Below are 23969 nucleotides of genomic sequence, written 5' to 3'. Positions count from 1 at the left end.
CCCAGGGGCACTAGACAAGATGCTGCCACACTGGTCAAAGGCATTTACGTTCACTGTGGGGTGCTATGTTGCTCTGCTGGGAGAAGAACTCTGTTTTGTGGAATTCCACAGACTTCCTGGTGTAAACACCGCCACCATGGCAAATTTTCAGCTACCAGCATGATGTCACTAAACACGGGGCTGGGAAAAGCTGCACAGTCGTCATTATATAGTATTAGCCCTATGTCCATGCCATAAATGTAAATAATTTCAAAAGCAGAGATCATAGTAAAGTATAGCAAAAATAATTAGGAAGTGATGCATTTCGAGTATTAATTACCTTTGCTTTTTAGATAATGTATTTAATTTTTAATAATGGCTGTGTTTGACAACCAGCTTGCAAAGTTTCTAAAAATTGATCAATTGGCTCTCACCAGCCAAGGTGGGCTGATTCCAATAAACCACTGATTCCACATACCTAAAAACGTATGAATGTCTGTTATTTTCTTAACAGTCATTCTTAAACACTGGGAGAATATCAGCCTAATTTTTAGGGGGAAAAAAAAAACCTTCAGCCCCTGCACCTGCATATAGAATTTTATTTCCAAGAATATGCAGGGTCAACTTCTTTATCATAAAGCTGGCTTTCATTGTAGGTTATGGGTACAGGCTGTAGATACTGATCTAGAGAAAGCATCATGTAATGCTTGATAGGACTCCTAGAAAAAAGAGAGTTGTGTGGTGGTGTTCTTCATGGTCCCTTAGAAACAATACACATTTCTCCCACACTCTGCTCCTCTGGCCCCAGATAGAAAGCTCTACCATAGGCCTTTCTTCTGGAGTTGCAGGTTACAGAAAAAGATCACTTATAATTAATGGAATTCTAAGATATTAGAAGTATATTTTTTATTCCAATACCAGAACAGAGCACTTAAACAGATAAATGTTGGCCAATGAATGAAAACTAACAAGCCGTTAGAGCTTTCAGTAAGACGTCAGGAGAGCCCCTGGAAGTGAGAGTGTGCTACAAGTCTCAGGGGAAGGTTTCTCCCATCTCTAACCCTGTAATTTGAAGAAGACAGTAGTACAGATTCCTTCCATGTTAACTGATGGGCAGCAGCCTTATTTCTGTGCACTGTGGAGGTGCCAGTTTATGAGCTGTCAGTCTGCACATATGGAACAAAAAGGCCCTTGGCTAACATAGAAATTGAAATAAAGTGGCAGTTAGAGCAATTTCTTCCTATATGATTCTTGAACACAGAGTATAATGAAGAAACATGATGAGGGGGCCCTATGTAAACTAGAAAAACTCTAATGAAAAACTATGAAAATCCCACAGTTCTGAAGCACTGAGAGACAGAAATCTAATCACATTGAAAGAAAATACTGCTCATAGGCCAGGCTTTGTGTTAATATAAGTCTAGAGTTAACTCTCCTTCTTCTATGCACTTAATCAGACATCTACAGAACACATCTGTTGAGCTGTGTAGCCTTCAGGCTGGGCCATGGTTCCTCGACTTTCCAGGTCTGACTTATCTATACCTCCCTGAGTTATGGAGGTCAATTTCAGGATTATAAATCAACTAATTCTATGAAAATGAAAACTGTTGTTCACATTTTGCAATTTAAAAAAAAGTTTTTAAAAAGAGGGGATCCATAATGCAGGATAACTACTTTTTGAAAAGTCAAATGGCTGTGCTGTATGTTTTCAATTTTAAACCATCACCTTGATATGTTTAGGGGTTTAATTTATGGAACAATCAAGCAATCTTTATATTTAACATTAAATGCCTGAATATTATAAATCATCTTAGATGAACTTTTATGAGAGAGTTTCAGTGCAACTTCTGAACAACTTGTCACTTTTATTGTATGGCAATGATTTGTAAAAAATGATATGCTAAGTAATCCTAGAGTATAATTTATGGGCACAAAAACAACTGTCAAGAAACAGCCAGAGACCACATTTAATGAAATCTTTACAGACCGAAGTAATAAGTACTAAATTAATCAACACAGCTTAATTGAAGCTCTATTTGTAACTTTTTTTATTAGACTTGTTATTAATGAACCTTTAAATGCTACCACTAACTTGAGCTTTATGTTTAAATTTAAATAATGAACCATTGTTCACACACAAAAAAGAACAAACACTGCTTTAATAGCCCTTTGTCTCAATGGGGCTTTCACTCTTACGCATAACTAAGATACAGACATGTCCCTCCTACCTCTCAACAATTATTTACATGGTTGGCAAGATATAATCATTTAGGCTGCTAAAATAGTCTGAAAATAGCTAACATGAAATCCATAACAAAGTAAAAATGAGGTAGGAAAAGATTATATAAGAATTTTGGTTGATCTCAAAGATAATGTTTTCAAATCTGTGCTTTCAGTGCTTTTATTTATTTATTTATTTATTTTAGAGAGAGAATGGAATGATCTGTTGCCCAGGCTGGATTTGGAATCCTGGGCTCCAGCATTCCTCCCAGTTCAGCCTCCCAAGTAGCTGGGATTACAGGTGTGCACTACTGTGTCCAGTTTTTAGTACTTTTTGCTAAGCTCACACTCCTGTATGTTTAAGGAGATTCTGGTTTGGGATGGTAAAGACTTACCTGAACATGTCTCCCAAGCCCTTCAGCATTCCCTTCTTGGCTTTCATTTTATCCTTCTCCTTATCTCTATCTTTCTTCTTTTCTTTTCCAGTTTTATCCTTTTTTCTATCAGTCTTATCACCTTTCTCTTGGTTTCCATTCATTTGTCTCTCCAGAGAGTGGGAAGGCTGATCACTGGCTGTGGATACAGACTCTCTCCCTGATCTTGAACTTTCTTCTGTGTCTTCTTCCACTTGGAGGGAAAGAAAAAAAAATAGGGACACAGTGAACCAACGCAACAAAAATAATAAAGCTAAAATACATTCAAGGACTTTACTTCCCCACACTTTTACTGCAGTACGGCCCTGCTAGCAACATGGACTGCAATGCTGTTTAACTTTGAGTAGAATTAAAATGGAATATGTGATGTGGATGCCTCCTACGTGAAGATCGTGTGCCAAGTCAGTAGCAGCAAAACAGCAGCTTCCTGGTGGGATGCTGATGCACCCACAGAAACACCCTCTAAGAATCAGATTGTACACTATTAGGGGGCGCCCAGCAAGACCTTGTTATACAGCGCAGACCTCTAAGGGTCCCGTGTACTATATTTGCAAGATGAAAAGAAAGAAAATAAGCAGGCCTTCCCAAAGTGCTTCCTTTCTTCTTGGGTAAGAATAATGCAGATACACTCTGGCCGTTCATTAATTTGCTGGACTACACCATTCAATGTCAGCACAAGGACTTCTTTCCTTAGGCTCCCAACATATCCTGCTCACACAGAAGAGCAGATTATTTTGGCTTATATCTACAATAGATCTGCGCAGCCTCTGTAACTCTTCTTTGCATAAGGCCAACATCAGAAGTAAATGCTACTATATATTCTAATCCTAAACAATCTTGCATGCCTATCTGCATCATGGCGGCTGAACAGAGGTAGAGGGAGCCATGAAAATGAGTAAATCAATAAGTGCACTTCTCTGGACTTTGCAGATAAAAGATCTACTTAGTGATAACAACATTCCATTCCTTGAACCAACACTTCGTAAGCACATGGTCCAAGGGCACTTCAATACCCCAAACTTTTTGCAGTTGAAAGAACGACAAGTAACTGAAGTAGGTCTCCCCCTACCAAAAGAGCTTAAACATTTCTCTATTAAGTAAGAAGCAGAGAGACACATATGAACATCCACTCTCAGAAATCTTTCTTTCGAGACTGGTCACCTAAGGTTCTCCTCCAAATACCATGAGAATTATAGGGGCCATAAGGTTAATTACTCCGTGAATTCTTAAGTCATTTTTCTTTTTCCATCATCAACAAAGAAAGTATAGATCATTATTTCTGAGTTTCTTATAACAAAGAGCCAAACAGAATGGTTCGGCCTCTTCCCAAACTTTTGCAAAGAACTGACCTCCAAATCAACTTAATATATCCTCAGTAAAATTCAGTCCTTCCTCTCTACCAGCAAGGAGCACTTTCAATAGCAATACACAATTATCATGGGTATAATAAGACCAGCTAAAAGGGTCCCAATATCTTAGATTTCTGCTATTAAACCCTCACGAATCTGAAAAGAGACTATCAAATGATGGTATAGCTATGCCCAAGTAACACAGTTGTGTTTTTTTGTTAAAAAGCCAGCTATTTATCATAATGCAAAAAACAAAGCTCAGAATTTTTTTTTTTTTTTTGAGGCTGAGTCTCGCTCTGTCGCCCAGGCTGGAGTGCAGTGGTGTGATCTTGACTCACTGCAACCTCCGCCTCCTGGGTTCAAGCCATTCTCCTGCCTCAGCCTCCCGAGTAGCTGGGATTACAGGCGCTCACCACCACGCCCAGCTAATTTTTTGTATTTTTAGTAGTTTTGTATTTTTAGTAGTAGAGTTTCACTATGTTGGCCAGGCTGGTCTCGAACTCCTGACCTCGTGATCTGCCCGCCTCGGCCTCCCAAAGTGCTGGGATTACAGGAGTGAGCCACTGCACCCAGACTTTTTTTTTTTTTTTTTTTTTTTTTTCTTCTTGAGACGGAGTTTCACTCTGTCACCAGGCTGGAGTACAGTGGTGTGATCTTGGCTCACTGCAATCTCCACCTCCCGGGTTCATGTGATTCTCCTGCCTCAGCCCCCCAAGTAGCTGGGACTACAGGCGCACGCCACCACACCCAGCTAATTTTTGTATTTTTAGTAGAGATAGGAATTCACCATGTTGGCCAGGATGGTCTTGATCTCTTGACCTCAAGATCCACCAGCCTCTCCTCCCAAAGTGCTGGGATTACAGGGGTGAGTCACGCCCAGCCCAAGCATATAAATGACTTCAGAAACGTTAGCCTTCCTCTGTACTGCGAGTTATCTCATTGTAAGCCATTGTCTTCCTCCAAAGGACATGGTGGCTTTTAAGAAAATTTGCTCCTTTTCCTCGCTATTAAGATATAAATAGTAATTGTGCATGTTTATTAGAAGAAGCCAGTTACAACTGGAAGGACATAGTGAAAATCCATAATCTTACAAATAATACTGAGTTCAGGCTATAATTTTTTGTGGTGTACACAGAGCAGGGAAAGAATATCCTGGCAGTTGGCCCAAGGGCTAATTATGTGTAGCCTTTTCAAATGAGAGCTCCCCCAAAGAATGTAAATATAGCTCAAGCAGGGCTGTAGCGTGTTGCTTAATGCCCTTGAACATGGCTGTGTTCTATCTGCTTGTAAACCAGTACTTCAGGTTTTTGAGATACGGGTGTGGCCACAAATGTGAGATAATTGACCAAATAATTACAGAACAATTCCCAAAAGTTCTCTGGAGCTATAAAAACCTAGGTCTATTGGTATACTCAAACTAGATAAATGGAAGCTAGTGAATTTTGTATAATTCCTGCATGGAAACCTCCTTTCACCTATACTTCCAAAGCTCTTTCTTTGTACAATCTTTTATTATTGCACTTCTCATATGATATCACATACATGTCTCCCTCCCATTCTCTAAGCTCCTCAAATGAAGACCGTGGGGCAAACAGCAGCTGCTCATAAATGGCTGCGTAAATGAAAGACTTTTGGTAAAAACTGACTTGTGACTTTATCCTGACCAAAACTTTATCTAATTGCCAGGTATCACCATTCCTCTAGCTTTAGAAAAATGCTTACTGTTCTCTCATCAAGCCTGACAAGACTAGCCACAATCTGACTACAGTAACACTAGGTAGGAATGCTCGTGATATTTGGTTTAGCTCTAATTAGTTTCTGGTATATTTTCATGCTATTATTGTTAGTGCTGTATGCATCATTTAATAGATTTTACGACCCTCTACAATGTCTGAAACTATAAACAGAAAAATGAGCTCAATAAATGTAAATGATTTAGTCTTCCACAGCAACCATTATCATAAATCATGAATGGAACTATCAGTAGCGATTCTGTTAGTTTTCTGCCTAATAGTTTTGGCAGAAGTTCAAGGGGCATATGTCGGCTCTTGGCTTGGGAACAGAATAATGGCAGTGCCTTCACAACTCACTATATGCTGAAGTCACGTTTGTTGCCAATTCTTTTCATATTCAAAATAATTTTCTGGTGTATGTAACACAACTTATTTTCTAAAGTATGTGAAATAAAGTAGTATGAAATCAATTATTAGCTTCAGGTTTTGTAACCTCATTTTATAAAATTAAAAGTCCTACCTCTGTTTCCTGCCCCAAGCCAGTGTACTGTTTAAAATGATACTTGCACATTGGAGGATTCTTTATGCTTGTTCTGAACATTCTAAATTAGATAATACATTATCACAGAAACTCTTCTGGGGGTGTACTGATTTAACTAATCCCTTTGAATGCCAACTAATTAAAAATATTTAGCAATATGTAGCTTCATATGTACAAACATAAGATGTTCTTTTAAAGTACTGAATTATATATACTTCAAATTCTGAAATTATTTGATAGAGAAAAATCTTTATCCTGCTCCTATGCAGAAATATTGTAGTTTCAAAAGCTCAAATAAATTGGTTACACATGCTTAATTTTTGAAAAAAATATACATATTCAAAGTCACTGATGTACTAGTCAGATTTTAGGTTTTAAAATAAATCTGTACATTTAATACTAGCTTTATAATTAGGTACATAAAATATCTTTATTCCCTTAAACGAACATGCATATAAACAATTTTTCAAGTAAGAAAAGTACTAGTAATATATCAGCAATAAATGGCTTGATCTATTGTGTTCATACAGCAAATTACAAGGTAAGAACTAATCATAAATTTACATTTAGATAATGTACTATTTTAAGTGCTATATACATTTCTTGATTTTTTTTCTCTTTAATTTTGCTCATTTTGACAGACTATTTGCTTTCCTTTTGCAGATAGCCTACACAAAGAGAGATGATTATCTCCTTCCAAACAAATAGAAATCTCCATTTTTGACAACATTTCTGCCTGTTTAAACCTGCTCTACGCACTGAACTATCAGCTATGTTTCCGTGTGATTACCTATAAAGATAGGTACTTTCAAGTTTCTTTTTTTAAAGAAGGTGTAGCATGAAGCTGCTTATTTCTCTTTAATGTGGCAGAGTCATTCTGCAATTAAGACATACCTAATTACCATGTTTTCAACAGATGCAAATGGAGCTCAATTAAAATTCTAGTCCATGTTACAAATTAAGGCACTCAACTCTGAAAGGTATCATGTTAGGAGTGGATCACCAACAAGTTTGGAAAAGATCGGGCATTTACGTGTTAATGATGATGGAGAAAATGACTTTGGGTTTTCATTGAAGCGCAAAGTTCTGCAGCTTCTGCCATAAATAATCTAAATTTCTATCTAAACTTTACAAACATTTTACAGTCAAGGTTGACTCAAAGCCTCAAGGTCATTAGAGTCTATTTTTCCCCCCCCCTTGAGAAGTGATGCTACTGTTGATACTATAATTTCTGTTGGCCGCTTATCCAAAATCCTTTTCTCCCTTTATTCTTCCTAATAGAACTCTGTGTCCAGGAATGCAACCTAGCTCCAAGGGGTGAATTCATTATTAAGTTTATGGATGCCATACCCCTGCAGATTTGCCAGTCCAAGGTTATCAGACCAAGAATGGCCCCGTTGGACTCAATGGACATATTCCATGCTTAGGGAGAGGGCTCATTCCCTTCTGTTAGACAGCAATAAGACAGTAAAAGGCCTCTGAGCCCTAAAATTACCCTATGGATAGCTGAATTATGGAATTATTTTGTGGGTAGCTGACTCATGGATAGCAGAGCAGAAGGGGCAGAAAAATGTTGGGTCTTTGGAGAAATCTCTCTGAAGAACTCTAGAACTCAAGTTATGTAGGAAAATGTATTTCCTTATTGTTTGAGTTGGTCTGAGTTGCACTTTCTATTACATATAGCTGAAAGCATCCTAAAAGGTACACTGCATAAAGCAAGTGTTAGAGCAACTGTGGAATATCTATTGTGTTATTTGTCTTAAGTGTATAATTTAGCAGTAAATATCATTTTAGGTAGCTTTGGCAATTTTACTAGATTTAAATAATTTGTTTAGATTTGCTACTAGATTAAAACAAATTGTTCAATGGGTATAAATAGAGATATACAAAACGAAAATAACATAGTATTACTTTTTATTTAAAACTCAACAATACTCTCCTCTGAGGGAGAGGCCCCAAGAAGCATCATTAAATACTCACTGAGCAATTAAATGAAGGACTGAATAAGCAGCCAACAATATGAAGAACTGCCCTTTGTTGCACCCATTTAACTACGAACTACCTTAGAATTAGGAATACTCAGTAATAGGAACACAGATACTTGAGCAATTTACAATTTATATTGAAAGATAAAGGATGAAATGTAAAAATTCTACACAGGGTGACTCAGTCTTCACAAGCTATATTCTTAAAACAAAACTTTTAAGTTAAAATGAGACATTCAAAATAGAAAATTTCACTGGATTTAGTAACTCCACTGACCACTACCAATTTCTGTTAGTGTTAGGTAAAAAGGTAATACAACTAAATGAGGACTGGACTTTCAGTCGCTGCAAACTCCTGCATAGGAATCAAGAACGCTGGGGACATAAATATTGTTTTTATTTCTTATTTTGGTGGAACACTTTGACTTTGGAAGAGAAAGAAAGATGTAGGAAATGAACAGCTAGTGATACACAGATGGTGTCGAATAACATGATCTGCTGTTCTGGACTCTGACTTTTAACATTAGAATGATGAGCTCTTGGCAACAGAAAAACTTAGCTTTTTCTGAAAACCAAAAAAATAAAACCACACACACACAAAGCTGGCATGAAACAGGAAGACTTTAGAGCTTTTAGACTAATACATGGGGTGAGAATAATAACTGATATGATGAAGACTGTGAGGAGGTAAAAAGCTATGAAGGAATCAGGTGACATTTATTAGTGGTATTGTAGAGTGGTTTCAGCAACTGGGAGAAAGTTCAAATAGATGACTCCTCAGACACTCTACTCTAAAAATAGCTTTATTTCATTTTTAAAAAACCTTTCAATATATGTGGGTGAAGGAAGAAAAACAATAGGATCACTCTTTTAAAGAGTTATTACCAAAAACCTTTCTTCACTTTTACTTGACATTCTAAACTTCTCTTTAACCCATCCCCCCTAAATGAAGCAGGTAAAATGCTCCCACAGATAATGGTAGAATGTCACCTCCATTATCCCTCCCTTCCCAAGACAATGTTGCAGAGCAGGCACAATGAGGGTCACACCCTCAATTTTCTGAACCTTTGCAAATTCGCTTTTAGTGTCCAATTGATTTTAACATTCAAATGACGGCCCACAGTGGATGCTGTTTTCTGTCCATGGGGACAATTTAAAATGAAGCTGAAGGCTTTTTAAAAACCAATTCTGACCGAAAGGGCTGGCTACACAATCGAAATGACAGCATTCCTAACCCTACAGTTGGAATTGCCACTGAGAATTTTATTTTAATCAAGGAGTGAGCTTAACGTACACAACGTCTGTTTGAACAACATACAAACTATTATTTATGGTCAAAGAAAGAGATTTCAGGCCACTGCTCAGACTCTTTTAAGTGAAACACAAAAATTAACAGCATAAAAATGTTTAGAGATTATAAAATAGTGAATGGCTAGCAATGCTTTACTTTGCTTTTGTGTGTGTGAGGAATCAGAATGCCTGCTTCCCAAAAGCGAATGTTCTTAACTACCATGAAACATAATCTATATTGAGTGATCCGCAAAAATTTCCTGATGTTAAAAAAATAATTTATACTAAAAAGTCTCGGATGCACTGTGTAGAATCAGCTGGAGCTTAAGAAAAACTAGATTGTCGGGGGAAAAGTTTCTTGGAGAAGGAAGATGACAATATAATATACACACATTAGAGGGTTGGGGAAGAAAGAAGATACACCTCACGAAGTGTGCACCGCATGGCACAGGCAAGGGTAAGCACGGACACTTGAGGGGCTGTGAGACTCAGAAGGTGACTGCAGAGCTCACTGGGCACATCTAGAGACAGGAGGCCCAGTTGGGAGACACTAACAATACCTTCTGATATTAAATAACGAGGGTCCGGCCTGGACTGCAAGTAAGGGGTGAGATTAGATTACATGTGGAAAGATTGAGAAAGCCTGGTAATGGACTGGTGACACAGTGAGATGATGATTCCAAGTTTCTGAGCCTGGAAGTGCTAATGAGAGAAATCACATCATCATCATCCATCTTTGTGTGAGAGACGCTAAGCCCGTCAACAGTTTCTTCCTTTGCTCTGGTACTGCCAAGCATCATCACTCACCTGGATTATTGTACTACTATCACAGAAATGAGCTCCTTGCCCTGACGTTACTACTTATCATCCCATCTCGATAAGCCACCCTCTACCCCAGAGTCCCATCATATTATTTTATTTGAAATGCAAGTAATTTAAAATAGTCTGTGGTTTGCTGTCTACATCATTTTTTTTGAGATGGAGTTTTGCTTTGTCGCCCAAGCTGGAGTGTAGTGGCGTGATCTTGGCTCACTGCAACCTCCGCCTCCCGGGTTCAAGCAGTTCTCATGCCTCAGCCTCCGAAGTAGCTGAGATTACAGGCATGCAGCACCATGCCTGGCTAATCTTTGTATTTTTAGCAGAGATGGGGTCTCGCCATGTTGGCTAGGCTGGTCTCAAACTCTTGATCTCAAGTGATCCACCTGCCTCAGCCACCCAAAGTGCTGGGATGACAGGCACCTACATCTTAAACCTCACTCCTCACTATGCTCTCACCTGCCCCATACACACCAATCTAACAGAACTACTGCAGCCCAGAGATGGCTCCCCATTCCCTATGTTCCATATTTCTCTGTGCATCCAGTTGAAGACTCTCAAGCAGTAACACTCAACTCAGCCAATACCTCTCTTCTGGAAATCTCCTCCTCTACTTTCCTCTCCTCCCTAATTCCACATCAGCTGGGCACCCCTACACCACCACCCCCTCTCCAGTGTCACACTAACTTACACACTACAATGGAACTGAACCACACTCAAGTGCTGATTTATCCACTGGGTTGAATCATCCCCCAACCCCAAGCCCTTAGGAACCAATAGCCTAAATATCAGACTTTAGGTACACACTCTGCAGTAGTTTTAACACAATGGGCTTTCTGTTTGGAAGTGTGTTTCATATTTTAGAAAAACCACAGGACTGAGAATTAGAAGATATGCATTCTAAGATTCAGTTCCTAAGTGTAATCTTAGTCAAATATATAAATACTATTTCCTCTTAAAAAATGGGGCCTGGCGCAGTGGCTCACTCCTGTAATCCCAGCACTTTGGGAGGCCAAGGTGGGCAGATCACGAGGTCAGGAGTTCAAGACCAGCCTGGCCAACATGGTGAAACCCCGTCTGTACTAAAAATACAAAAATCACTTGGACATGGTGGCACATTCCTGTAATTCCAGTTACTTGGGAGGCTGAGGTAGGAGAATTGCGTGAACCAGGACCTGGGAGTTGGAGGTTGCAATGAGCCAAGATTGTGCCACTGCACTCCAGCCTGGGCTACAGAGTGACACTCTTTCTTAAAAAAAAAAAAAAAAAGTTAGAAATGAGGATTCTATCATTCAAAACACTTCAGATGTGAATATTCATTGCACTTTCTGCTAAGTTACATTTTACCTAGAAAAAGAAATGTAGGGAATACCTTTGGTTATTTCACAACCATACACCCATACTATGATCAGAAACCTAAAAATTAATCGAAGCTCCCTTTCTTAAACTGCAGGTTAAGTATATGTATCATTTTATTTGCATAAAATGATGTGATAGGTTATTCTTCTTCTTAGCATTTCAGAACAAGTATTTTTATAGATCAACATCCAATTATCCACTAAAATGGATTAACCAAATAGGAAACAGTTTACAAAGTACTCTGACTTTGAAATCTGATCCCAAATCTTCCACAATAGATTTACTGTAATCCACTGTGTTTTGCTTATGATAAAATTATACTTAGTTTGCATTATTTTTGCTGAAATAGGTGGTGATGAAAGGTGGCTAGAAGTGGGTAGAATACTGAGAGTAGAAAATCTGAGACATCAAAGGCAATATGTTATTTCACAGCTAATAAAACAATAACAAAATTCCCCTAGAAGCTCTCATATTAGTTGATTTAATAATGTAAATTCAATTTCTTCAAATTTCATACTGAAAAGCTAAATTATGTGTATTCTGGAGCAGTGCTTTTCTCCCATCTCTTAATAAGAGCTCTATAGGAAAGTATGCAAGCTACCTACTTCATGTTTGGAGACAATGCCATCATGTTTGCAAGGCACAAAGTTTGTCACATTTAAAATTCTGAACTTGATATATCTTAAAATCAATAGGTATAATTAATAGGAGATATTTAGTTTTGCTGTTTCACTTCCTCAATCTTAACAAAAAGCTGTTACAAAACTGAGTGCAGGGCTTACAATTTCTGGCAACTTTTAATTATGAAAAACTAGAATTAATGTATTTTTTAAAAGAAAACAAAGCAATCTTACTGCATGCATTTTCTTGGTAGCAATAGAAACTGATTTATCATGGGGAGGAGAAGTCGCTTGCTGAGAGCCAGGCTGGGCCTGTAATTTGCATAGAAGAGGGAGCAGATTGTCAATGCCCTGACCTGTCAAACACAGGTAGGGCCTCGGAGATAATGGGTCCCAGAATACAAAGCTCCATCTTGATCCAGACAGACGCACACAACATGGAGAGGCCAGATGGATTAAATGAGAGACAAAAATGCTGGCTTCTGCCATCTCCACAGGAAGAACGTAAGTGCTGCAGAAGATGACAGATACCAGATACCACATGGATCCCACCCCAGTCTCTTGGCCCCATTGCTGTGCCCATGCCATGATTTCCACACTGCTGAGAAGAGGCCAGCCTGTTCAGTGCCATGAATATAGTCACTGGGGAGGGGCTCGACCCAACTGACAAGAGCAATCAACCATGCCTACGCCTACGTGTCTTACTTGTAAAGAGGAAAAGTGCCACATGATGACAGAAACCAGAGCCTGCAGCACGGTGCAAGGAGCTCTCTGTTCCTGCTGACCTCCATAACTAGCTTTTCCACAATGGCTCAGTCTCTAGCCACGCGTTTCCAGGGTGCACTGCATCCTCAGGAAATGTCCCATGTGACAAAAAGACCGTCTGCCTAGACGATGGTCCTCTTTTCAGATCCAGGTTCAAGGGGGATGTGGCTTTTTAATTTCTACGGGCAGCTGTAACTGAGTTGGACCATCGGGACAAGAAAGAACCCACTTCCCCTGAGGCCCACTTAGCACAGACAATGGAGGATGTTGGACATGCAGCCAGGGGACACATAGCTAAGGGATAAGCCCAGAAAGGCAAAAATGCAGGAGCATAGCCACAGAGACAGCAAGTCCAGAGACTCCGCTGTGCAGGTCCACAAGCCAGACACTGAAAATGGTGTGGTTAGGAAGCCGAAGGAGGGCTAACTGAGCCGGCCTCCTTTCCAAAGCTGGAGGCAGAAAGTGCCTTCGCGTCTTCAGTTTTATGTAAGCTGATAGCCACCAGCAGTAACACCACATTTGATGGACAATTTTTTTTTTAAACAAAAACAGTTTGCTGAAGTATTGAAGATCTAGTGCATACAAGGTCCAGTGTGGGATACCTCACTCACCCACTCATCGATTTGGCAGACATTCATTTAATTCTATGATTTGCCAAGCTTTGTGTTTGGTAATGCAAGATGAAAATAGATGGGGTGTTTTCCACATGGGCCTCGCAGAAGGTGAAGGGGTTAGCGTGCCAGATGTAGGGCAGTGAGGGGGTACATAGAATCATGGAATGTTGAACTAGGAGGGACTTCGGAAACCATCTAAACCATCTAAGCCAGAACTTTTACAACTTTTTCCTAAATACTCAAAAACACCCTTTTTAAAAACTAAAATTTACAAAGGATCCCCATGTACAGAAGTGAGTAAAACTGTCAAGGTGGTGGTGGGGGGGAAGGTGACGCTGGTGGCCTTTCCCACTCTCCAAACCCATTGAGGTACTGCTCCTGACCAGAGATCACAACACACCAGTTGAAAGTCAATTATCTAGTCCAAATCTTCAGTTTTACAAATAAAGAAATTAAAGCTCGAGCAGTTGAAGTTTTGACTAAAATCCCAAATTACTTAGAAGAATGTAGAGGAGGATGCAAGTCACCTGAATTCCACTTCTGTGTTCATTCCACCCTATAAACACAATTTCAACAACCAAAATTGGAAAAGTTTGGAATTTACAATAGTTGCCATTCATTTGCCATATGCAAAGTTCAGAAAACTGGTATGTAAAAAATAATAAAAACAGGACTTTTGAAAAATACAACATTTGGTGGTTGTAGGTGCAGCGTGTTTTAGGGCACCTGCCACACGTGTATTTCCCAGGTCTTGTCCAGAACTTTATCTTTGGTTTGCAAATTGTAATTTGCCTATCCATGTGTTTCATTTCGCTTTTTTTCTCTGAAGGACAGATACATGAATGAACTTTAATATACTGTTATTTCTCATTTTGTTTTTTAAAAAATAAGTTTATATAGGGACAAAATCAGATGTCCATGTTGGTGGGACACTCTGGAGGCTGTCCCTACAGAATTAAAAATATACCTTATATTCATATGTATTCTATCTCCTGTTACATTTGAAATGAGTGACATACTGTAAGAGCAAACTGCATTTTTTAAGGAAAATTAAATAACATTTTAACCAGAACAAGAAAAAAGTTCAAAAGCATCATCAATTATAGATACTTAAAAAATATATATCAAGGGGCCAAAGCATAGTAATTTTTGATTAAATATACACCCAAGACAGAGAGAAACAAGCTCTATAATTGTCAAGTAATATTGATTAGGATGGCAAGGAACCATTATTACAAAGAGAAAAAACTCAATAGGGTCAAAAGCTTATATGACTCAGGATCTTGGAGACCAGGTTTGGCAGCAAAAATAGTAAATATGCTCTTCATCCTGCAAGAATGGGCTGCATATATTCACAGCCGGGAGGAAGAGGTGGGCCTGGAGAGGACACCAGGAGGCTGCAGCTGGGTCTGGAGAGGCTGACCTAAGGAAGTTCTGGGCCTGGAGAGGCCGCCAAAAGGGAAAAACTAGGCCTGGAAAGGCCCAGTTGTGAGGAATCTGATCATAGTGAAAAAACTGCCTGGATTTAGATGGAGAATCAGGTGGAGGTGGAGAGAAGTGTAGCAATCCTCTAAGTTATGCTTCGCATATTACATTATGACAGAAATATTCATCTTCTCAAACGCATTATATGTATAAGCATTATATGTATAAGCAATGTATATTAATGTATATATACATATACATTATATGTATATGTATATATTCTCAAAATGTGATCTTTATTACTTAAAACTCTTCTTCCCACAAAAGTCTTCCTTAGGTATATGTGATAGAAGTGGTCCACTCAAATGTTGAGTTGCAAGTAATTTACAATCTACACAAATTATCTCTGGTCTCTGCCTTAGCTTTATTCTGTGGTCCCTCCAACTATTCTCACAATAGTTTGATGGGTGAGTCACATTTGAGGTTAAAACACTAAAAGGTAAATTAGTAGTTATGAGCAATATAAGATAATCAACAATTTTCACTATTAGGACTCCTAAGCCCTTTTGCTTCTTAGTAAATATATCAGTAGAGTTTTTCCATTACTTTTTAATAGAATGTTTACTTTAATATAAGAAATGTTTAACTCTCTGGAAGGATATATTTGTACCTATCTATAAATTATTTTTTATTCAATAAACCATGGAAAACATTCATATTAACCTTTGACTTTTAATAATCTTGGCTTTAAATATTTTGCAATTTCAAAATATACACACACAAATATAGCTTGCTAGTTTAGTTATAGGAAAGAATGAGTAATTCCTGAAAGCAAAAAAAGAAAAAATATATGTTTTTAAGATCACAGATTATTACAGATACTCAATGGAGACATCCTATTTGAGACACTACAAAGTAGTGGTTTTCAAACATTTTGATCTCAGGATGACTTTATACCCCTGAAAATTATTAAGCACTCCAAATAACTTTTTTATATGTGGATTATATCTAGCAACATGTACTGAATTAAAACTGGGAAAGTTTTAAAATATTACTTTTTAAAAACAAGCAACTTCGTGTTAACAGAAATTACATTTTTTACCAAAAAATATATATATTCCAAAAGAAGTGAGAACAATGGCACTGTTAAATATTTTTTCAGAATTTTTAGTTTAATATTGGCCTGTAAGACAGATTCTCATATCTGCTTCTGCATTCAATCTAATGCAGTATCACAGGACATGTGGCCTCCAGAAAACCCCAGTGTATACTTATAAGACAATGTGAGTAAAGGGCAAATAATATCGTCTTATTATGAAATAAGAGATTATTAGACCTCAGAGATCTCAGAGATTCCCCTGAAGAGTCTTAGAAAACTCCAGGTATCCCTGGAGCTCACTTTAAGAAATAGAGTCTAATTTTAATTATTATTCTTTCAGCCATTATAAACTTACAGGTCTCCATGCCTTCATCATCATCATCTACCGCGGGTTTATCATAAGATTTGTCGATGGCAGCTCTGAAGCTCTCATTGCATCCCCTGCCTCTGATTATCCGCGGCCGTGGACGATGGAAAGGAATATCCCCATTCAAAGTCACCTCGGCAACTGCGGTCTGCAGACTCTCTAATGAGCTTGACTTCTTCAGACCCAGGGAAGGACCCACATCTCTGCTGGGAGAACCTGGGAGGTTTACAAGAAAAAAAATGTTAGTGTGAATTAGTGAAAATTATGTACCTGAATATGCACTGTCGAAAACTTCAGGTACATAACAATTATTTGCTCAATGATGAGTTCTGGAATGCAGATGGAAAAGACAAAGAATAAATCAAGTAATAGTTGCTAATTTTTATTTTTCCCAAACTTATATTAGACTTGGTCTATTTTCTCTCTTTACATTAGGAAAAACTCCAAGTCATTACTTTTTAAAAAAAATTTCAACAGATGAAATTGTTGTCAAATCGTTTTGCTCCAGTAATAGAAATAATCTAAAAGAACCAGAATAACCTGGAAGCTCATTTGAAAAGCAAGGGAAGATGAGGAGAAGGCTAAGGTAAACAACCAAGAATAAGCTTTGCACTTAATTAAAACCTTTTTTTTTTGTGGCAATTTAAAATTATTTAGAACAGAAGCTAGACATGCACATCAATGTGCATTGTCAAGTCTCTTCCTTGCTGAACTGCAGACCCACAACACTGCATAAGGAGTAAGACCACGGGGGCCAACATGTCACCAAAACAGTTAGGGCAACCTGGCAGCAGGTAGAAACCCAACCCTGGGAAATATGGATATTCTATAGGAAGAGTAACACAAGCTTTGAACAGAAACAGATTACATAAGGGCTCTCTCTCAGAGGGAAATAAATAAGGAGAGACTGGATATGAGTACTTCTATCTCTAGGCCTGGGAACAATATGTTTGAAAAACAGGTGATGGACAGAAGAAAGACGACTTAGCAATTAACCAGAACATTTCATGAGGATGACAGGGACAAATTCCGGGAACTAAAAATTTGGCTCTATTTCCTGAGGATCTAGGGCAGAAGGACCCAAGATAATACCAATAGTACCAAGTTGTGGAAGGCAATCAAAACTGATTTCTTTAACCGGGTAAGACAGCCTCATCCATCACTGCCTGACCTGACACTCAAAGGTAGACTAATTTAGCTTCCAGATGACTGAAATACCAGCTCTGCACCCCCACCTGGGCAATCCAGGTTATAGAACTGGTTCTTCATATATACTGTTAAAAAAGACAGGTGAAAAAAATAGAGGGTAGGAGAAACAAAATAGTTTATCTCTGCATGGGGTCATCAGCCCATATGTTGATGATGTTATCACCCAGAAGACAAATAGTTGTGACATAGGCTTTTCACAGCTCAGAAAATAAAATGGAATTAAAATTACACTGAAAGACTCAAAACAAAATTTAATTTTTTAAGATTCACTGATGTTAAATGAAGCTATTTTGGGTAAGAATAGATATGTTTAAAATGTAGTACAAATAGGAAGGCAAACACATGATTCTAATGAAGAAATAATATTCCACAAATTGTTGTGCTGGAAAGAAAAAGATGTCATATTTAGCTTTCTCAGTGCAGGTTTGTCTATATTTCTTTATTTTATGACAAAAGTTCATGAGATTTATTTCTTTGAATGAGATCCATCTTACTTTTTCTCTGGGCAGCACTACAATTTTTGACAACTGCATTTTCTAAATTACTCATAAAAGTCATGTCATGGGAAGGAAAATGAATTTTGTTCCAAAAACCTACATAATAAGAAATGAAGGAATAAAAAAGAATGGGAAAAGATCATTCCTGGGCAGGGATATTTACCTTTATAGTTCCTAGAATTAGCACTGGAAAGATCCTTTTGTGAATAAATGCCTATCAACTTTCATAATTTACCAGCTATATTTGGCTTCCATAAACATGTATTGGGCAGATATTTGGTGCTTTCTTGAGTTTATTAAGGATATGTGTACGTGTGTATGTATTTGTATGTGAGTATATATCATGAATAAAGATTTCATGCTTCCAGAAAAAATTCTCATAAAAACACCATTTATATATATTAAGCTTTTCTTTGTGTAAAGTTAGCTGAGATTTTACTTAGTGTACTGACAACAATAAAAACTTAAATAATGAATTTCAGAAATGGCATGAGTATTCATTAAAATTGAGTGTCCCTAAGCATAAACACAGGCAAACTTGGAAAGAAAAACAATGGTCAAAGTATAATTCGATAAACGATAATTTTGTAAGTGCAATTCAGAGCATACCTACCTATTTGTTTCCCTAAATTCATAACACTCTGAAATAACCTTTTGGCAAACTGTTGACCATTGTGGATGGTGGGCCCTAGGTTTGTGGAAAGTCAATGAACTACTCTCTGTATATTTATGTATAGATGAAAACTTTTATAATAAAAAATTATACAAAATGTCAATTATCTACAACTTCTGAATCTGTAACACAGATCAGCAAACTGTGAGTCAAATATGGAAAATTTTACTGGAACACAGCCATGCCCATGTATTTACATATTGTCTATGGCTACTTTCATTCAACAATGGTAGAATATAAAAGTTGCAACAGAGATCTAAAATATTTACCATCTGTTCCTTTACAGAAAAAGCTTGCTAACATTCGATTTATAATATGAGTAACATACACTTTAGTACTATATTTGACCAAGAAACTATAACAAAGGTTTTGAATGATATGTTAGGATTTCTCAGTGAAGTTATTAAAATCCCTAACACATTGATTCAGTCAAATGCCTTTAGAAAAAAATTAAAAGGATTCCCTAACAATACAAACTTAGCATTTTACTAGTAATGAAAATTGAAAGTCTTTTTGTACATAAAATATATGGAAAAGATTGTTTTTATTTACACCATAAAAGTCAGTATCTTTTGTCTTAATTTTAAAACAATATTTTAAGCTCTTACTTTACACATATCTTTTAGGTCATTAGCATACTTTGCTAATCTCTATACTTCAAGAATGAAACCATTAGAAATCCAATTGTCTTCTTATACCTGTTCTCCCTTGTTATAATTTGAGGAGAAATATTTATCCCCAAAATATGATACAAGATTCCTAAATATGGAAAAAAAAGAGGGAAATCATAATCATACTATTTTCCTAGATCTGTTTCCTATTCCTACTTAGTAATATCCCTCTTGCCAAAAAAAAAAAAAAAAAAAAAGAAAGGAAAGGATGTCTTTTGCAAGGGGCAGAGGGAAATGTAATTCAATTTTCATTATGAAAGGCTTATGGCTAGGCTAGACAGATGTTCAATGCTAAAATGCCACTATCATTCTCCCAAAAACCTTTGGACTAATCTATAAAATCATAATCTTTCTTGAAAACTCAAGTCAAGTGAAGTGACGAAAGAAAAATAAGTGAAAATCTTTTCACTGTCTAATATTAGGGGACAGGGAAATAATAAAATATCTACTTTAGGTATTTTATTCATTTAGATGTAAAACCAACAGACCAAGTATTTTGACATCTTTGTAATAATTTTTTGCCCCAAGATTTTCTAATTTAATTTGGTAGAATAGACTGCACAAAGTGCAAAAAAAAAAAAAAGTTCTTTTTCTCTAGAATCTAGCACAGTTTGATTTTTTGATTAGACTATAAAATCTGCCTTGAAACTTATGTAATGACTTTCCATGAAAGTTATCTAATGCACTGAGTTATAACTTGGATATCATTATGTTGTAGATCACAATAAACTGTCCTTTTCCTTATAGTAGCTGTGAGTTGGTTAAATTAAGTATTTTTCTTATTTTACCTAACTGACATTGTATATGAAGTCAGGTCCTTTACCTGAGCAGCTCAATTTGGTTTTTATGACTGTTTACTTGGATCGGGGTTATTGCTTATACTGCTAACTCTAAAAACTAACTACTATTTTACATATGTGAACTATCACATAACATTTCTCTTTAGCTCTGCTTCAATAAACTTTAGGTTTCATAAGAACAACAAACAACTCAGTAAGGGATAAGGCTACAGTTAATTGCCATGCAATACAGTTAATCTTATGATTTATTAGATGTCTTTTTTACAATCTATCTTATACTCCAAAGAATATAACTCCAACCATGTTTACAATAATTTTTACATATATATATGTGGGATACACATTTTTTAAGCGGCTAAAACTAATTTACTACTGCAAGTTAAAAAGGCAAATTGAAGCTAATTAGTGCTAAGTAGTGTAACTACATCATACTGGATACAGATTAAAACACTATTCCAAACTTATAATAAGTCATAAATGGTCAATTATACAAAGCACGTTAACTACACTTAAAAGACTTTCCTGTGATTACTGTCATACAATAACATAAAAAGCAAAATCGATGACTATAATGCAATCCCAGTTCAATATAATCCATTGTTTCTATGGAATGATTTGGCAGTATTTTAGAAGTAACGAATTTAGAACAAGCTCACAAAGTTAAGATATGAAGCCATATGCATTATATAGTCTAATCCAACGTCAGGTTAATTATAAGCTAATTCCAGCATCAAAAAAAGAATATGCCTTTCTGAATGACTAATGATAGCAATACCGGACGTTGTCCCACAATGAAAAATATTTATATTGGCACTATTATCTTTCAAATCAAAATCACCACTCTGAGAATCACTTTTTGGATGTTAACCTACACATCACATAGCTGACTTAAAAACCTAGGAGTCTACCATAACAGATCACGTTTGCAGGATTTTGATTTTTTAAAAATTGGGATAAAACATCCTTACATGAATATAATTAAGAAAATCTAGGTTGTTTCTAGCCTTTTTGAAGCAGTAAATCATATTACTATTTAGTAAGTACACCACTGATAAATTTCTACTAACAGAAAATATTTCTTTTCTTATGTAATTCAATTTCTCACAATGAAAACATCTGCGTAAGACTGTTTACATGGCATATGATTGGCAGCTCTATAATTGTGATAAGCTATGTGGGCCATCGTTTCTATGGCAACAGTCTAACTGTCCATTCTTACCTGCTTTCTGGTCATCCACTGTATTGAGTTTAGTCTCGTCAGCTACTGTTAAAAGGTAAATGTATAATGGTTAGCCCAGTTAGTTCCCATAGCCCATCATGCTTCCACCATTCCCAGATCTTTTTAGTTAGGTGACGATCCTCAGCTAATATTTCATGCAAATACTATGAAACATCAAGCAAACATTCATAATCAAAAAAGGAGGAAAAAAAAGCAGTGTCTCCATGCAATATGCCAGTCATTTCATTTCACAGACATGTGTGTTATATGTTAGCATATCATAATTAGCCAAGGCAATGCATCACCAAATTTTTCTTTATGCATATGATAAATTAATGCTTTTAGTCTTGGAATACAAACAGCCACCAGAGAACAGCATAAGTTACAGTTGATTAACAAAGGTTTTAAATCATTCAGTGTATAAATATAATTAATTATTTTACTTTTTTTTTTGGTGGATTTGGATTTAAAGAGACACTACCTGATTGGTGTTTGAACAACTATGATTATTTTCCTCCTCTCATTTGCTCTTAAATACTTTCTATAATAAATACTCTCAAATTATTACTTTGATTAAATGCCTTAATTATCAAAATATGAAAGCTTCCAATAAATAAACCTTAAAGAACAGCAATGAAAGGAAGACATCATGAAGTAACCAAATTCTAGACATGGATTGAGATAATGGTTTCTCTCCAAAATTTTCTCTTCTAGTTCAAAAATCCGACAACCAACCAAATACAATTTCAATGAAATTGGTTTTAAATAGCCAAAGTGTTAAAACATTTCATTTTGTAAAATAAAGATACATGGACATAGCATGATATGCACACGTGTTTGTTTCCATTCTCTTAAGAAAACATATATATTAACATATTGCATATTATGTAAACATGCCACTTATGAGTAATATCGTTATCTCAAACTGGGAGAAAAACTAATTTTTGCCAAATTGCCACATTTCACATTTATTTTCTCTATTGCTCAAAGTAAACAGACATCTGCTTGGGACCATCAATTTTATCCTGAAAGCATTTAAAACTTATTTAGATAAAGATTCATGGAGATTGTACTCACTACCTAAATCCATGCTTTTTGATTTTCGTGTTTTAACGAAATCCAATTGACTGGCATCTGAAAATTGCTTTGTGCGTTTTTCTGACATACTCTGACGTCCAAATCCTTCTCGTTGAAAAGCAAGAACTGGATCAACATCTGGACTCAAAGAGCTGGAGTGAAGAAAAAATAAACATAAAAATATTTACTAAAAATAGCACACATCCATTTTAGGGAGGTTCATACATACCTGCAAGTGTAAATATACATATGTATATTCCTCAAGAAAAATTGAACTAAATAATACAAATACAGTCCATTAAAAAAAAACTGTGGCTGTATAGAAAGTGACAGAAAAATATAAAATTAATTTAACATTTAGAGTAACTCTTTCTCCATGCGAATTTTCTCCTTCTCTACTTTCCTCTCTGTTTCTTCACTCTATTTGACAATACAGAATTATTTCAAGATGATCATAAAAAATGAGCCTGATATTAGAACAACTGAATTTTTCAGGAAACCTGTCATATATTATATACAAACACTAGCAGCGAACAAGTGACCATATAAATTGTAACTAAATAGAAGTTTCAAAAAGAGTATATTCTAGACTTCTTACATATCTTTTATGTTGTGTTTTAAGGAAAGAAAAAAATGTCATTATGGCATGCCATTTCATAAGGCTGCAGTTTCTCTGAAATATTAAAACAAAGAAATCAATTCAACAAACATTTATTAGAACCTATTCTGATTAAGGCATTGTGCCAGGTACGTAGGTCCAAATAACAGATAAAGATTCCGTGTACTCTATGAGCTCATAAGAAAAATACTAAACCAGAAGTCTGAAACAGATGCTGAGGATGCATAGATGAGTGAATAAACAGTATATGAGAATCAGGAAGAACATGACTAAGTTTAGATGACATTTGATTTGGGTGACACCAACACAGTGGCTCAAGTGGGGATGATAAGGAAGCATATGGCAAATCCCTGGTAACAGGATGCCTTCTGAAGTGTTCCTCCAATGCAAGTGGTTGAAGATGTCCCAGAATCACTCCTGTTTGTAAAAATCTGTGAACACATTCTAAAGTGCTATAAGGTGTTCTAGCCACAGTTCATAATATGAAAAGGGTTTTCTCTGTGCTGGGCACATTGGGTAAGTAAGCATACTAGCTCTACTATATCAGGTCCGGCCACCTTGCCTATCTAGCCAGGTGAGAGAACATCCCTCTACAGCTAACTGAGCAC

The 23969-nt window shown here is 36.6% G+C and overlaps 1 protein-coding gene across 42 annotated transcripts in view; it reads right to left on the bottom strand.

The window, feature by feature from the left end:
• The window catches only part of PARD3 (par-3 family cell polarity regulator), a 705875-nt gene that overhangs the window by 204632 nt on the left and 477274 nt on the right, over positions 1 to 23969 (bottom strand). For 13 of the 42 annotated variants that reach the window (XM_055352954.2, XM_055352955.2, XM_031015292.3 and 10 more), the window contains 4 exons: positions 22743 to 22894; positions 21666 to 21710; positions 16585 to 16812; positions 2595 to 2826 (listed from right to left, as the gene is read on the bottom strand). In XM_055352954.2, the coding sequence (XP_055208929.1) occupies positions 2595 to 2826; positions 16585 to 16812; positions 21666 to 21710; positions 22743 to 22894 (657 nt within the window). The remainder of the gene's footprint in view (positions 1 to 2594; positions 2827 to 16584; positions 16813 to 21665; positions 21711 to 22742; positions 22895 to 23969) is intronic. The other 29 variants (XM_063710161.1, XM_063710177.1, XM_063710164.1 and 26 more) reach the window with 4 other exon arrangements.

Source organism: Gorilla gorilla, chromosome 8 (genome assembly GCF_029281585.2).
Source record: "Gorilla gorilla gorilla isolate KB3781 chromosome 8, NHGRI_mGorGor1-v2.1_pri, whole genome shotgun sequence".
NCBI classification, from domain to species: domain Eukaryota; kingdom Metazoa; phylum Chordata; class Mammalia; order Primates; family Hominidae; genus Gorilla; species Gorilla gorilla.
This window is presented reverse-complemented; position numbering and strand designations above follow the sequence as displayed.